Source organism: Salvia hispanica, chromosome 6 (genome assembly GCF_023119035.1).
Source record: "Salvia hispanica cultivar TCC Black 2014 chromosome 6, UniMelb_Shisp_WGS_1.0, whole genome shotgun sequence".
NCBI classification, from domain to species: domain Eukaryota; kingdom Viridiplantae; phylum Streptophyta; class Magnoliopsida; order Lamiales; family Lamiaceae; genus Salvia; species Salvia hispanica.
The window spans coordinates 29,341,305-29,355,505 of NC_062970.1; the positions used below are offsets into that span (position 1 = coordinate 29,341,305).

At 32.7% G+C, this 14,201-nt stretch overlaps 1 protein-coding gene and 1 pseudogene across 1 annotated transcript; both read right to left on the reverse strand.

Annotated features, from left to right (window-relative positions):
* Positions 1-72: 72 nt before the first annotated feature.
* LOC125193139 (cucumber peeling cupredoxin-like) lies at positions 73-1,406 on the reverse strand. The gene is made up of 2 exons (XM_048090883.1): positions 1,072-1,406; positions 73-845 (listed from the first exon to the last, which is right to left on the reverse strand). The coding sequence occupies exons 1-2, from the start codon at positions 1,253-1,255 to the stop codon at positions 289-291; spliced, it is 741 nt and encodes a 246-aa protein (XP_047946840.1). The 5' UTR covers positions 1,256-1,406; the 3' UTR covers positions 73-288.
* Positions 1,407-7,412: 6,006 nt separating this feature from the next.
* Positions 7,413-9,917, reverse strand: LOC125191983 (annotated as a pseudogene).
* Between the last annotated feature and the right edge of the window lie 4,284 nt (positions 9,918-14,201).

Below are 14,201 nucleotides of genomic sequence, written 5' to 3' on the forward strand. Positions count from 1 at the left end.
CCAAAATGGTGATGGTATGTAATGACAATTTACTAAAAAAAGCAGTTGAATGACAAGTGTTGAAACCTCAAGTTTACACACTAAAGCACTAAAGCCAATGAATTTTATTAACTACACAACAATGACATACACGAACTTATCTTCCAATGCCAGAGTAATGATATCAAAACAATGGTCCTGTGCACATGGACTAGTATCACAATTCATAGATAACATCATAAATGCCAAAACTAACAGTTGTACGTAAAGCGACACCTGCCAAACAAGTCATGTAAACGATAAACAAGTCTACATGATGAGCCCAAGGGCAACTGAGCCTAACACCACCAAGGTAGCACTGACAGTTGGAAGCATAGCGGAGTTGCCTGGAGGTGGGCTGAGCTCCCCGGGTGTAGTAGGAGCCCCTCCTGGAGTCCCCGGTGAAGGACTTCCACCTGGTGATCCTGGCATTGGTGCTGGTGATGGATTCGAAGATGGTGATCCTGACATTGGTGTTGGTGATGGAGTCGGAGCTGGTGATCTTGGCATCTGTGTTGGTGGTGGAACCGGAGATGGTGATCCTGACATCGGTGTTGGTGAAGAGGCCGGTGGCGGGGTTGGGGTGGGGAGCATAGGGGGGGAAGCAGGCGGTGTTGGAGAGGGGGCAGTGACGTTGATAGCCAACTTCTGGCCCAAGGAGCAGTGTCTGCCAAAGGTACAAATGTAGTAGTGTTCTCCGGTGGAGTTGAGAGTCGTGTTCCACGGCCCAACGGTAGACAGCACAATGGGGTCGTTGGAGCTGCACTCATCGTATGCTGCCTTTCTCACTTCAGCCACATCATGTTCCCCTGTCACGAAATTGAACGCTGCCATATATTTTCACCGATTTGTTAGTCTTCCCACAATTCTCAAAACTAATTCTTCACCATTTCAATTGATACTATATATGTATCGGATTACTAAACTTGTAATTTTGTACTGATTTGAAAAAGTTAGTTACAAGAAAATAAAAAATTGAAAAGTTAGTTAATAGTGGTACATGATTTGATACAATAATTTAGACAGATATAGAGAGAGAGAGAGAGAGATTACTGAGAACATCTCCAGGTGTAAAAACATGGCGACTAGCCCAACTGGAGTACTCATCGACGCTACTAGGAACATTCCATCCTAGATTATCTCCGACAACATAAGTGGCCGCAGTAGCTCTTCCGACGAGCTCAGCCACCGCGGCCAGCAGCACCACGCACAAAACAAATCCACCACCCAATTCCATCCTTGTATTATATGTTCTCTGGTTGCCCCTGCCTGTATGGATCTCTATTCTAATATCTATTTATAGAGTAGTCCCTTTGATATTTTGTTGCCCACTAGATATGAATGAATGAATTCCACAGAGATAGAGAGAGATTGACTAGTCTGCTACTCCATATATGATGCTCAACTCTTAACACCAATCAAATTTATGTGATAGTGGAATTGCCCTCAAATGCAACATCCTATGTCTGTCCTTTTCCATGTAATATGATTTCATCATTTTTCTAACTTTTTGCTTAAAATGTGACCTTTGCATGTAACAATGTACCACTATACTACCATACATATAGCTGAAATCATAACTTCTATATAATTCATTACACATACAAAAAATATACTACTATGTCTCACATTTTCATTTGTCACAATTTTTAAGAAATATAAAGAAAAGTTAATAAAAAGTTTGTAAAATATACAACCTTTTATATGTTAGTATAGTTTTATGAAAAAATATTATCCTAGTATCCTAGAATACTGTAAACTGGTAAAAACACTGATATTTCAATATATATGAAAATAAAGTCGATGTAACTGAGGATATGACCTAAATAATTACTATTCATCATTGTTATGCTAAATAAATTGAATACCACACATTAAATTAATACTTCTTCCGTCCTAAAAAAAAATAGACTATGCTCTTATGGAAATGGTAGTAGTAGTAGTGCTCTTATAGTCTTATGCACACGGTGGGATACAACAATGGACATGGTTGTGTTCTTGTGAACATAATTGAACATGATTAAGATATTAATCTAATATATGTGCTACTAAACGTAAATAGTATATTATTGTAGAAACCATAAATCACACATATAATACGTTTGAATTAAACGAAGTTCACAAGAATATCATCGTACGATTGGATTAGTTGTTTGGGATAGTTGTTTATAGTGGCACTAAAAAAAGAAGGAATTATGCTTTACCCCAAAAAAGAAGAATATTCTTTTCTTTTTACACTTTATTGAAAAGTAAGGGTATTACGATATATTTCTTGAAGATTATTAGAAAAATATGAGTGCAAATAATCAAGGCATTCGCTTTATCATTTTGGCTGATATTCAATATTTTCACCTATGCTAATATAGAGGATATATTATCTCATGCAGTCAACTCATCGAGTACAATAATTGGTATTGACAGGGACGAAACCAGAACTTGAAATGAGCCGGTGCTAAAATGTAATGATAAATACAGTAGGACGCGCGGTGCCACTAAAATCTCTAGTAGCGGCTTGCCTTTTCCAGTGGCCCGCAGTGGAGTATCTAGGATTTTCAATTTGCAAATTTTAAGAGTTCGCAAATTAATTGTTAAAATATTAATTTGTCCTAAATATGTCACTCCAACCAGGTGCGATTACTTGTCCTATTTTGAATCATTTCAAATATTAAAAATGTAGATATAAAATGGTACTTCATCCGTTTGTTATTAGAAGTCTCGGTTTACCATTTTAGTTCTGCCGTCATTAGGAGTCTCAATTCACTTTTACTATAAATACTAGGTAAACATCATTTTCCACTAATAGCGGATGAAATGAGTAGAAAAAAATTACTCCGTAGATAATGAATTGTTTTATATATTAATTTTATAATAAAATATGAGTGGACGATAGGTTTATCAGTAAATCAATATGTACTGTCATAAAATTGAAAATAAAATACGAGACAAATAATTATTTTTATTAGTAATTGATTCTTTAAACAATTTTAAAGATAGAAGAAGTGTTAGAAATAAAGGGATGATATTCTCAAGCCATATAGAAGAAGTGTTAGAAATAAAGGGATGATATTCTCAAGCCATGTACAGGCGGTACTCTAACTATTACAATCGAAGGAAGATAACAACAATAAGTGGAATGGAAATTACAATGGAAATATTAAAACAAACCGAACTATAGGTCGAGTCGAGGGAAGCCCTCTTTCCGCAAGACAAATTACGCCCCTGCTAGTGCTCACGGAATGACGTATTGCCCCCAAAGATAAAACGATTTCCTTCTAGCGTGTAGAAGCACCTCAAACCCGCTAGGCACCGGCAAACTTGATGGAGTTCCGAGAATCGAGCTATGCAATGCTTCTAAGATGCACACTATGATGTAGAGCTTGAAAGAAGATGTAATGCTTTTGTTGGTGTATTTTTCCTCTTTCAAACTCCACCTATTTATAGAATAGGGAGGGCCACCTCAAAGGTCTTTAGCATTAAGAGATATCATAAATCAAATGGAGGTTACAACAACATGAAAGACCAAACGCCTCTTAATATAACACGTTTTTTCCAATAAGTAATTTTCTATTCCTCTCTCCTCCCTCCTCTCTCCCCCCTTCCTCTCTCCTGCATCTTCTTCCTCGATACGCCGTCTCCGTAAAAAAAACCCAAAAACACTATAGGTGAATCTGGGAGGAAATCAACGGCCAAGCCCCCGCTAGAGCGGTCGCTTGGCCTATGCTATCTCCGTCCCTGGGTATTGACCTATACATTATTTTCCTCCTAATATTACGAGAAATCTAGAATAGAGATCCCAAAAGTTCATCTTTTATTTTAAATAATGCCCAAGCAACTCGTATGAACTATGGTAGAATTGCTAGACGCTAGTGTATTTCCAGTAGGGGGATTCAAAATTTTGTAAATGAGCTGATTAAATTTCTTTCACTTGAAAACAATATTAGATGGATGATAAATTATTACTCCATCTGTTCGCTATAGTTGAGTCATTTTACTATTTCGGAAAGTTTCTTCATAGTTGAGTCATTTCCTTGTATGGAGTAACTTTTTTCTCTTTCTTACTTTACTCTCTCTTACTTTATTCACTTTATATTTTATTCTCTCTATCTTTTTCTCTCTCTTATTTTTTTATCTATTTATTTAACCCATCCAATATTCATTTCTAAAACTCCGTGCCGAAAAGTTTTGCCTCAACTATGGCGAAACGGAGGGAGTACTAGTAGAAAATAGTACTCCCCCCGTCCCCCAAATTTTGACATACTTTGATCCGACACGAGTTTTAAGAAATGTAATGGAAAGTGAGTTGAAAAAGTTGGTGGGATGTGGATCCTACTTTTAAAGTATTAATTTTATAATAAAATGTGAGCAGAGAATGAATTAGTGGAATATGAGGTCCACTATAAAAAATAGTAAATGTGAAGTGTGTCAAATTTTTAAAAACGGACTGAAATAATAAACTGTGTCAAAATTTGGAGGACGAGGGAGTATAAAATGCAACAATCAAAGTATTAGCAACACCGATGATAATAGTACTATCACTTATTGGTCCGACGACTGCTGAGTCATGATCATGACGATCACCGGATGACAAAATTGTAATTACATTTTTTTTTCCATCTGTAATTAATTGTCATATTTTAATTTTTAGTCAATTAAGTTGAGTTTAATTTTTTTTAAGGATGTTTTAACCATGTTGAGTCATTTTTTTTATAAAAATAACATCAAATCACTTATTGTGTTCCATCTGATCCTACATTACTCTATCTTATAATCTTTTCTATTTTATTTTATTTTATTTTTATTTTACTTAATTTTTTATTCTATATAGCTAAAAGAAATGTCTCAACTTAGTTGATATGAAAGGAATATTAAGTCTATATAATATTTAAACGTGATGAGTTAACGAAATACGATGTCCATTCCATAAAATAGTAAAATATATGAAACAATTATTTGGAGATGGATGAAAAAAATATGAGATAATTAAATACGGATGATTATATTGGTGTCATATTGTATTGTGATTTGTGCATTTAATATTGTTGAATTGACCAAACAAGCTGATGTTCGTTTCATATGTATTGTGCATTTAATATTGTTGAATCAGCCGAATTTGGATTTTAAGGACAAATTCAACAATAAACTTAGGATATGAATTATTCCAATATAATCATTTAAAAATTCATACTATGAATATGAAAAAATAAGAGTATACCTTTTTTAATTTAATTGTATTCAAAATGAGAGTATATATTGTTCTTTGTTAGTACTAGATTATATATGTATGGACATAATGCATGACTATTTCATATATAAAAGAAATTATTCCCTTTGTCTCAATTAAGTTGAGTCGTATTCCTTTCTGGATGTTATTAAGTTAAGCCATTTTATTTTTTTGACAAAAATTAAAATATCCAATCACTCTTACTTTATTTCATCGCATACTTTACTCTCTCTTTATCTTTCTACTTTTTAGCACAATTTCTTAATCTCTGTGCCCAAAATATTTAGCTGAAATGGAGGGAGTACTTTCGGGATATATGATAATGATACTAGTATAAGTGGTACTACTATAGTAGAACAGTAGTTCTTATGTCCCTTTGTAGTAGAGAATTTTTTTAGCATGAATTTAAAATTGTACTCCTTCGTCCGCGAATAGGAGTCCCGTATTCTCATTTTGGTAAGTCTCGTTTTTCTATTTTGGTCCGAACGTGAATAGGAATCTCGATTCATAATTAATATAAATAAAGAGGTGCCACATTCCACTCACATATCATTTAAAACTAATACTCCATCCGTCCCCAAAGAGTATGAACATTTGACTCGTCATGAATTTTAATGCATAATTGAAAAGGTAAGAGAGAGATAAAAAGAAATTTTTTTAAAGTATTGTTAGTAGAGAATAGGTCTCACCTCAATAGAAGAGAAATGAGTTTCCAAAATTAGAAAGTTCATACTTTTCATTGACGGACTAAAAAGGAAATAATTCATATATACTTTTGAGGGACGGAACAAGTATATACAAGTGGGACCCATATTCCACTAACTTTTCTTCCACCCACTTTTTTAACATTTCTTATTAAAACCCGTGTCTGAAAGAAATGAGACTCCTATTCGCAGACGGAGAGAGTATTAAGTGGATTGAGGGAGAATAAAGTAGTGAGATGAAAAGAGAATAAAATAAAAGTAAGAATAAAGCAAGACAAAAATGTGTTATATTACTTTTTGCCGAAAAGAGATGGTTCAGTTAAAGTGAGATAATTCAAAAAGGAATACCAGCTAAGTAGGCACAAAGATAGTACTATAATCTTCCTTACACTTACAAGTTACAACTTACAAGCATGTATCTAGTGTGGTATACTCCTCCAGTCCCACAAAAATATACACTCTTTCTTTTTTAGTCCGTCCTATAAGAGGAAGCACTTTTTAATTTTTGAAAACCATTTTCCCTATAGAGGCAGAGCATATTCCCAATAACAATATTCAATTACTTTATGTTTCTATCTTTCTATTACTTTACTACTTGTGCATTAAAATTCGCAAACTAAATAGTTCATACTCTTGCGGGATTAAGGGAGTATAATCCGTCGGGAAAAAGTGTGATCTGGATTCTGGAGTATTATTTTATTGAATAAGAAAGAAATGATGTAGTCTAGTGGTTTGTGAAATATGGGGTGTGAGATGAGTCAATGTATTGTTATGGGACCAACTCTATATCTCTATATTCGTCCATAACTATGCACCACTTGTTCAATTTTTGTGGTTTTCGCATTTAATATAGGCATTTTTAGATTGATTCTCCTACGATACTATTACTACTAGCATATTGTTTTTCAAAAACGATTATTCACAAACTTCATGTGTATTTTCGTTGAAAAGCTCATAAATATCACCCTAAATAAATAACTTGTCAAACTGTCCAAATATTGAGTTGCTACTATGCATATATATAATCCTCCCACTCATATATTAAGATTCAAAAATAAAAAATTAGAAACAAGAAAATACCCAAATTTATGTATTTCTAGACAAATAACCCTTTTTATACTAGTACTAGTACTAGATAAAACTGGTACCTTAATTTAAGAGATTGACTTGAACAAAATTCAGTAGTTTCTAAGAAAACCACATGAGATAGCTATGAATTTCCTCCAACACGAGGCCAATTTTAGACTGCCATAAATAAACCACAAACAAATGATTCAGGTAACAAAAAAGATTGAGGTCCGTAACAATTTTGATTTCTAATTTTATTATATTGGAGGGGAATATACCAAATTAATTTTGAGCAAAGTTGCACTTGTTACCATCTCAAGTCTACAAACTAATCACTATTCCCAAATATGAGTGACTCGAAATAGATATTACCTCTCTATGTCTATGCAAGTTAGAATAGATACGACAAACAAAATGGGTGTAAACTTTCCATTTCTCGAATCACAAATAAAAATATAGTCACCACTTTATTATACTATATGATTGAAGATTGCTACTATTATAATCTCAAGAGCAAAATTAATGTGGAACCTGAGATTGTCAATAACAAGAAACACCATCTACACCACTTTCCAGCTCCAAGCTCCTGCAAATGTACAAACAATCACAAATTCATCGTAATAAACGCATCATCATACCTATTACACGAACGTCAGATACCAAACACGCCTCAAATTAACTGTATCTCTCGAGATGTACACTTTTTTTAATGTGTTCTAATATCAGCAGTCCCTCATGTGAAGTTTCTGTGCTGTTAGTTGCATCATTCATATTAATACGATTTTTTTAAAACTACATTCAAACATCGCACGTCACTTTGAATCAATTCAACTACATTGCAACTAGAATTCTGAATTTTAATGAGGCAAAAACTCAATGTGGATTTTCAATTTAGATAAGTTCATGTAATTTCCTATAAATCACTCAAGTCTAAGCCTATGTCTGCTCGAGCATACAATGCAGTTAATGAATATAAAAAGGGAAGTAGAAATATGCACAAATAATTATAAATCAATTGCTACTTTGCAAACCAAATCATCAAATATCTGAGAAGAGGTACCTTAAAGGAGAAAAACGAATATGAAGCAGACGAAGATTTAAGTCCAGGGAGACCGAGATCATATGATATGCTCCCGTCTGCTTTAAAAAGTCCATAATATTTCTCAGAGCCAGCACCTTGTTTCAAGTCCTCGTTGAATAAGGCAAATATGTAGGCTTTTAGTATATGTTTCGGCCTAAGTGGGGTCCCTTTCCTCTTGGCTAACCTTTTACGCAGATTGAAGTGGTACGTTCTCGCATTACTTGGCGTAGCAGCAGCCTCACTTTCGTCCCCATGAGAAGCCCAACCCGTTTCCGTGATTATAACTTCCATTTTCTTGAATCCAGCATCCTCTAAAGCTGCATAAGTTGCGTCGATCTGAGCATCCAACAAGTTATCATAATGTAAATCAGTTTTCTCATCATCTATTCCCTTATTCGGCTGAAATAGAGCATAGTTTATGTCGATTTTCCCCTTGTTGTAAGTATAGGCCAGAAAGGGATACGCATTGAGACAAAACGGAGATCCAATCTGCGAAAAGAACTCCAAGAGAGGCTTCATCAACGGAGCGACAGCATCCGTGAAAGTACAAGAAGAAGGAGGGTAAGAATTCTCAAAGACGGCCTGTGAATGAGCTGTGGAAATCTGAACTACTCTATCTATTCCGAGCTTCTTCGTGGCATTGTATATATTCTTCACAGCCCCCAATAAAGCTTGTGAAAGACTCAGCATCATTTCCCAGAACTTCATTCCCTACAGCAATCCCGACTATATGCGTGTCAGGAAGAAATGCCTTCACATTGTCCTCGACCCAAGTCAGGGCGTGGTCTGGATTAGCATTCATTTCTTTCAATAAACCATTGTTAAGTCCAACCACCAACTCCAGTCCAGTTCCTTTAAAGGCATTGAGTACACTGTGATCTGCATCGTAAATCCTAACGTTCTTGATCTTTGCAGCCCTAAGCAGCGTTACAACTTTATCGGGTGAAGGGATGTTATCTGCTATCCTACCGTAGTTGATCCCAAACGTCCCAGTAAACGCCATAGCTGCAGCAGATAGTGAAAAAAAAAAAAGATAAGCAACAAAGACTTCATCACTTGTAGCAAAGTATTTAAATCCATCAATGCACTTGAATTGCCCCATTATGGACATACAATCCTAACAAGATAATAAGCAAGTTATTCAAAATTATAAAGCCAGAATCACATTCAGCTCAACACAAATGAAGGATTTAACAACACCTAATTGAAGAGAGACAGAGTAATAAGCCAAATCTCAATAAAACTTGATTCATAAAACCTAATTTCATGTGCTGAGAAAAGTACCTACTGATCGGATTTCAGTTTCAAACTAATCAAAATATGTACAGTACTTATAAAATTAGAATTATAAAACATCATCTTTCTTGCAAAAAGCGACCGTGATCGATGATCCAAAGCAAGCACATCTAAATCAATAGCATAATTGAAATAAGAGCAGCAAAAGCATACTATATTTCAATCATGTTCTTCCCAAAATCGCAAAACAAAAGGTGTTGAAGAAATGAATAGTTACCATCGCGCCCGAGAAAGAAAAAGAAGAAGAGAAGTCCAAGAATCGTCATGGGTTCAGGAAATTGTGGATTACTTCAAATGAAAAGCTTGGAAATCCTCATCCCAAGCCGAAAACGGATTTCTCAACCTTCCAATATCAAGACTCGGCTTTACAAAATGTTTGAAAGCAAAACAGGGGTGGCCGTAACGGTCGTTTTCTTCAGAATCAAGAGTTAACATTCAATAATAGAGCGTACAATTATTTGAATGAAAAATCAAAACGTATGCAATTTTTGTCGGGCGGTGACTGGATTTTTCTGCTCCACTGTGTTTTTATGGAGACTTCAAAGTCTTATTTTTATATTTATATTTTGGTTTTTGAATTTTCTATTAGGCCAACTTTGTAGCTGCGTGCGGTGCCTCTCACTCTCCATCAGATTCACCACTTTCATGATGCACGCCCACGTGTCTCCACAATGGAACCTGGGCTAATATTCTCGGTTTATTATAAAACTAATATTTCTTCCGTCCTATTTTAGAAATCTCAGTTTATTCCACTTTAGAATTCTTGATTTGAATATTGCATAAATGATATTAGGATTCACAATTCACTATATTTTTTCACTAACTTTCATTTACATTTCTTAAAATCTGTGACGAACTCAAATGGGATTCCTAAAGTAGGACGGATGGAGTATATAAGAATGAGACCCACATCCCACTTTTCACCTAATTTCTTTTACATTTTTTAAAACACGTGTCGAACTCGATTGAGACTCCTAAAGTGAGACGGAGGGAGTATCATTTTTCAAATTCAAATTTAAAATATATATATATAATTTTTTGAATTACTCCCTCCGTCCCGGATAATTTGTTTCATTTTTCCATTTCGGTCCGTCCCACATAATTTGTCATATTTTACGTAGTGGACCACATATTCCACTAACTCATTCCTACTCACATTTTATTATAAAACTAATATATAAAAGTATGACCCACATTCCACTAACTTTTTCAACTCACTTTTCATTACATTTCTTAAAATCTGTGTCCGGTCAAAGTGAGACGAACTATTCGGAATTAAGGAAATATTAATTTATAAAAAATATGTATATAGTACTAGTTGATAATATGTAAAAAGTACGCCTTGCATTTTTTATATTATTACTACATACATTTGTACTATAGTTTTAAATAATGTGTAGTAGTATGACTTTTATATAATAACTAGTACCACACATGTGCGTGATATGTACAGATTAATATATTTTTAAAATATTAATTTTTAATTATTTTTATTAATTAAAAAATATTATAATTTTAATTTTATTAGTAAAAATATAATTAATATTATTATTAATTATTTTTTATGACAAAAAAAATATTACTGCATACTTAAATTTTATTAAAAATAATTATTTTAACTTTATTTCGCATAATATAATGTTTAAATATTAAATCATGGAGTAGAAAGATAAATCTTTCACAATAAAGAATTAAACACAATGGATAACTACACATCATTTTTAAAACTTCTTTATAAACTACATTAACTTTAAAATTAAAATCAGTCTCATCGTTATAAACTAAAACCTTCAATTCTTCGTAATTCATCACTCTTCAACAGTTATCATAGGTAAAATAACTTGTTTGTCATCTTTAAAGCCGCCCACCTCACCTAAAGCTACAATAAAATAAGGAACAAAATCAATTTGCAATGCACAAAATTAATAATGAATATGTATTAAAACGATCATCGGTAGAGCAAAGCATAAGATGAGACCCGTGAATATACACAATCGAACAATTCACACCACATGCATTCGATGAAAGGACAAAAAATATTTTTATTTTCAGAATTTTAATCTAGCCATTGTCGTTGCAGACTCCCTTCACTTCACGTAATTCGTTTCTCCTTACTTCTTCTTCCCTTATTAATCTTTGTTGAAAAGATTAAGGTTGAAACGCATATTTTTTGAATGATGCAAATCACCGATTAATGTGAAGAATCGTCATATGCTCATATAATATGAAGCTTCTTCCAATAGTAAGAATAAAAACACCAATTCTCCATTCTGCATAAAAATATACTATTTGAGTGTATGATTGAATCTGTTGCTACCAAATACTCCGTATCACATATTTATAGCCCATGTAATAATATGAGAGAGTCCCATTTTAAAACCGTTTCACTCCATTTAATCACAATCTCCCACTCACTCTACTAAATCACATGTTTTGGCTTTTAAATTATACTCCCTCTGTCTCATTAGAAATGCAACGTTTTCCTTTTTGGGTTGTCCCATTAAAAATGAAACGTTTCCTAAAATGGAAACATCACTCTTTCTACTTTTCCCTCTCTCTTACTTTACTCTCTCTTCATTAACTCACAAAACAACACTTGCATAAAATCATGTGCCGGAAACCAAATGTTTCATATTTATTGGGACAGATGGAGTATATATTTAATTTAATATTAATTTTAAAATAATTACAATTGAATTATAATTGATTTACCTAAATACCCTCAAAATTCTACTTATTTCCCTAAATACCCCCAAAACTCCCCTTTTATATATTGTATAGATAATAATAATAATAATAATAATAATAATATCATTAATTATTATTATTATTATTATTATTATTATTATTAAATCTAATGTATATAACATCTAAAATTATAAAATATATGCAAATAATAAATTGTGATTCAGAAAATATTAATAAATTTATATTAATTATAATCCAGCTGATTTAGATCATAATAAAAAGAATTGTTTGAACATAACTTCAATGGGGAGTGTTAGGGTGCCACCATCTCTTAAAATAACATCATACCACCATTCATACTCAATCATTTGTACACGTAGACGAATAATAAACTGTCACGTGGCAAATAAATAAAAAATTCTGAAAAAGACATCCAGTAATATTTTGTACACTATACAACAATTTTTCTTGGCCAGCAATATCCAACACGCTATACAACTATCTATAGATTGCTATATAACGTTTATAATATTGCTGTGTAACGTTTATAATATTGTTGTATAAGTGATGTCACAGTGTTATATTAAGAGGGTTTGTATTTAATACAAACCTAACTTGAATTGTAATTAATAATTTTTCAAGAAAAATAATTGTTTTTTATTTTGTCGCTCTAACAAGACTGCTTAGGCAACATAATTCACGCATTAATATTAAGTAATAACATTAGTCGGTCCAGGGAACTAAAAAGAGAGACTGTGTAATCATAATTTATTTTTATCTACATCTGATCTGACCTCTATTAAATAAGAACACTAACCCATTTTTTTATAATCATATTCCCACTTTTTTTTATAATCATATTCCCACCTTATTAATAATTGAGATCATAATAAATTGAACAAAGGAGCCTAGTCAAAATAACCTGTCTCATCAAAAGTTCTTTAAGAGTACATCGTCTTCATAAAGATCAATTTGCTGCTGTCTTTGACATAGACATCATCATACCTATTTTTCTACCAAATACTTAACCATCTATCGTGAGTCACGTTTATATAATTTTTGGATACCTGCCCGTTTTTTAGAACAATAAATTTATGTGACCAAATTTTATACAACCAAATTCTTGTTTATTTGACAAAAAAATAGGTTTATTTATGAATTTAATTGAAATATTAGATACATATATAGTACATAGAAAGTGCATAATATTGTGGTTATATATTTATGATTTTTTATAATTTTTTCATTTTTTTAGAATTATATATGTAACTAGTGCCTACTTTAATTCAAATTTTAAAAATAATAGAAAGAAAATTCAAATATAAATATAAAAAATGAGGTTAAAGGCTAATAAGTCTTTCTTTTTAGAATATGTATATTAATTTAATTAGTACCGCATACTACTATTTAAATGCATAACTAAAGAGTTCACTGTAAGAGCGATTTGTTCACAATAAAAACATTTTAGTTCATAGCACGAATTTGGAAACGCAGAATGTACCAAAACACCCTTATACTAAACTAAATATTCCACGAAGTAAATACTTCACCACAAATTTAATTTATAGTAAACTAAAATCGTTCGTATATAAATATCTTGTTCTCAAGGTGTATACGTATTTTCACGTAGAGTTTCGGTCTTTCTCGATGAATATAAAATTGATCAAGTCGTTAATTTTGTTAGCGGAATAATAGTAACAATCCAATAGTATTCGGAAGACTTGAGGTCGTGTGACACTGAAGGAACACTTTGGTGCCTTTGGTGCCAGTGTGTAATCAAAATGAGTGATCACCCTAATAACACTAAAGGCACATAGAGTTATAGGAATCAAATAGGTAAATCAACATCCGAGTCTTTAAATTCAATTAGACAAAATCGTAGATTTTGAACCCAAAATGAAACAACCAGCTACCAGTTCAAATCGAAATCCTAAATTTTCATGCTAAAAATGATAAAGGTGAAATTTTTTTAGGAACAAATGAAAAGAAATAAGTGACCGTTTTTTAAGGACTGAGAGAGTAAAAAACTCCAAAGTATTTTTAGTTGATTTTCAAAATAATGGGATACACCAGATTTTGACCTAACTTAATGGGTTTTTTTGGAATTTATCCTTTAATAAATAAG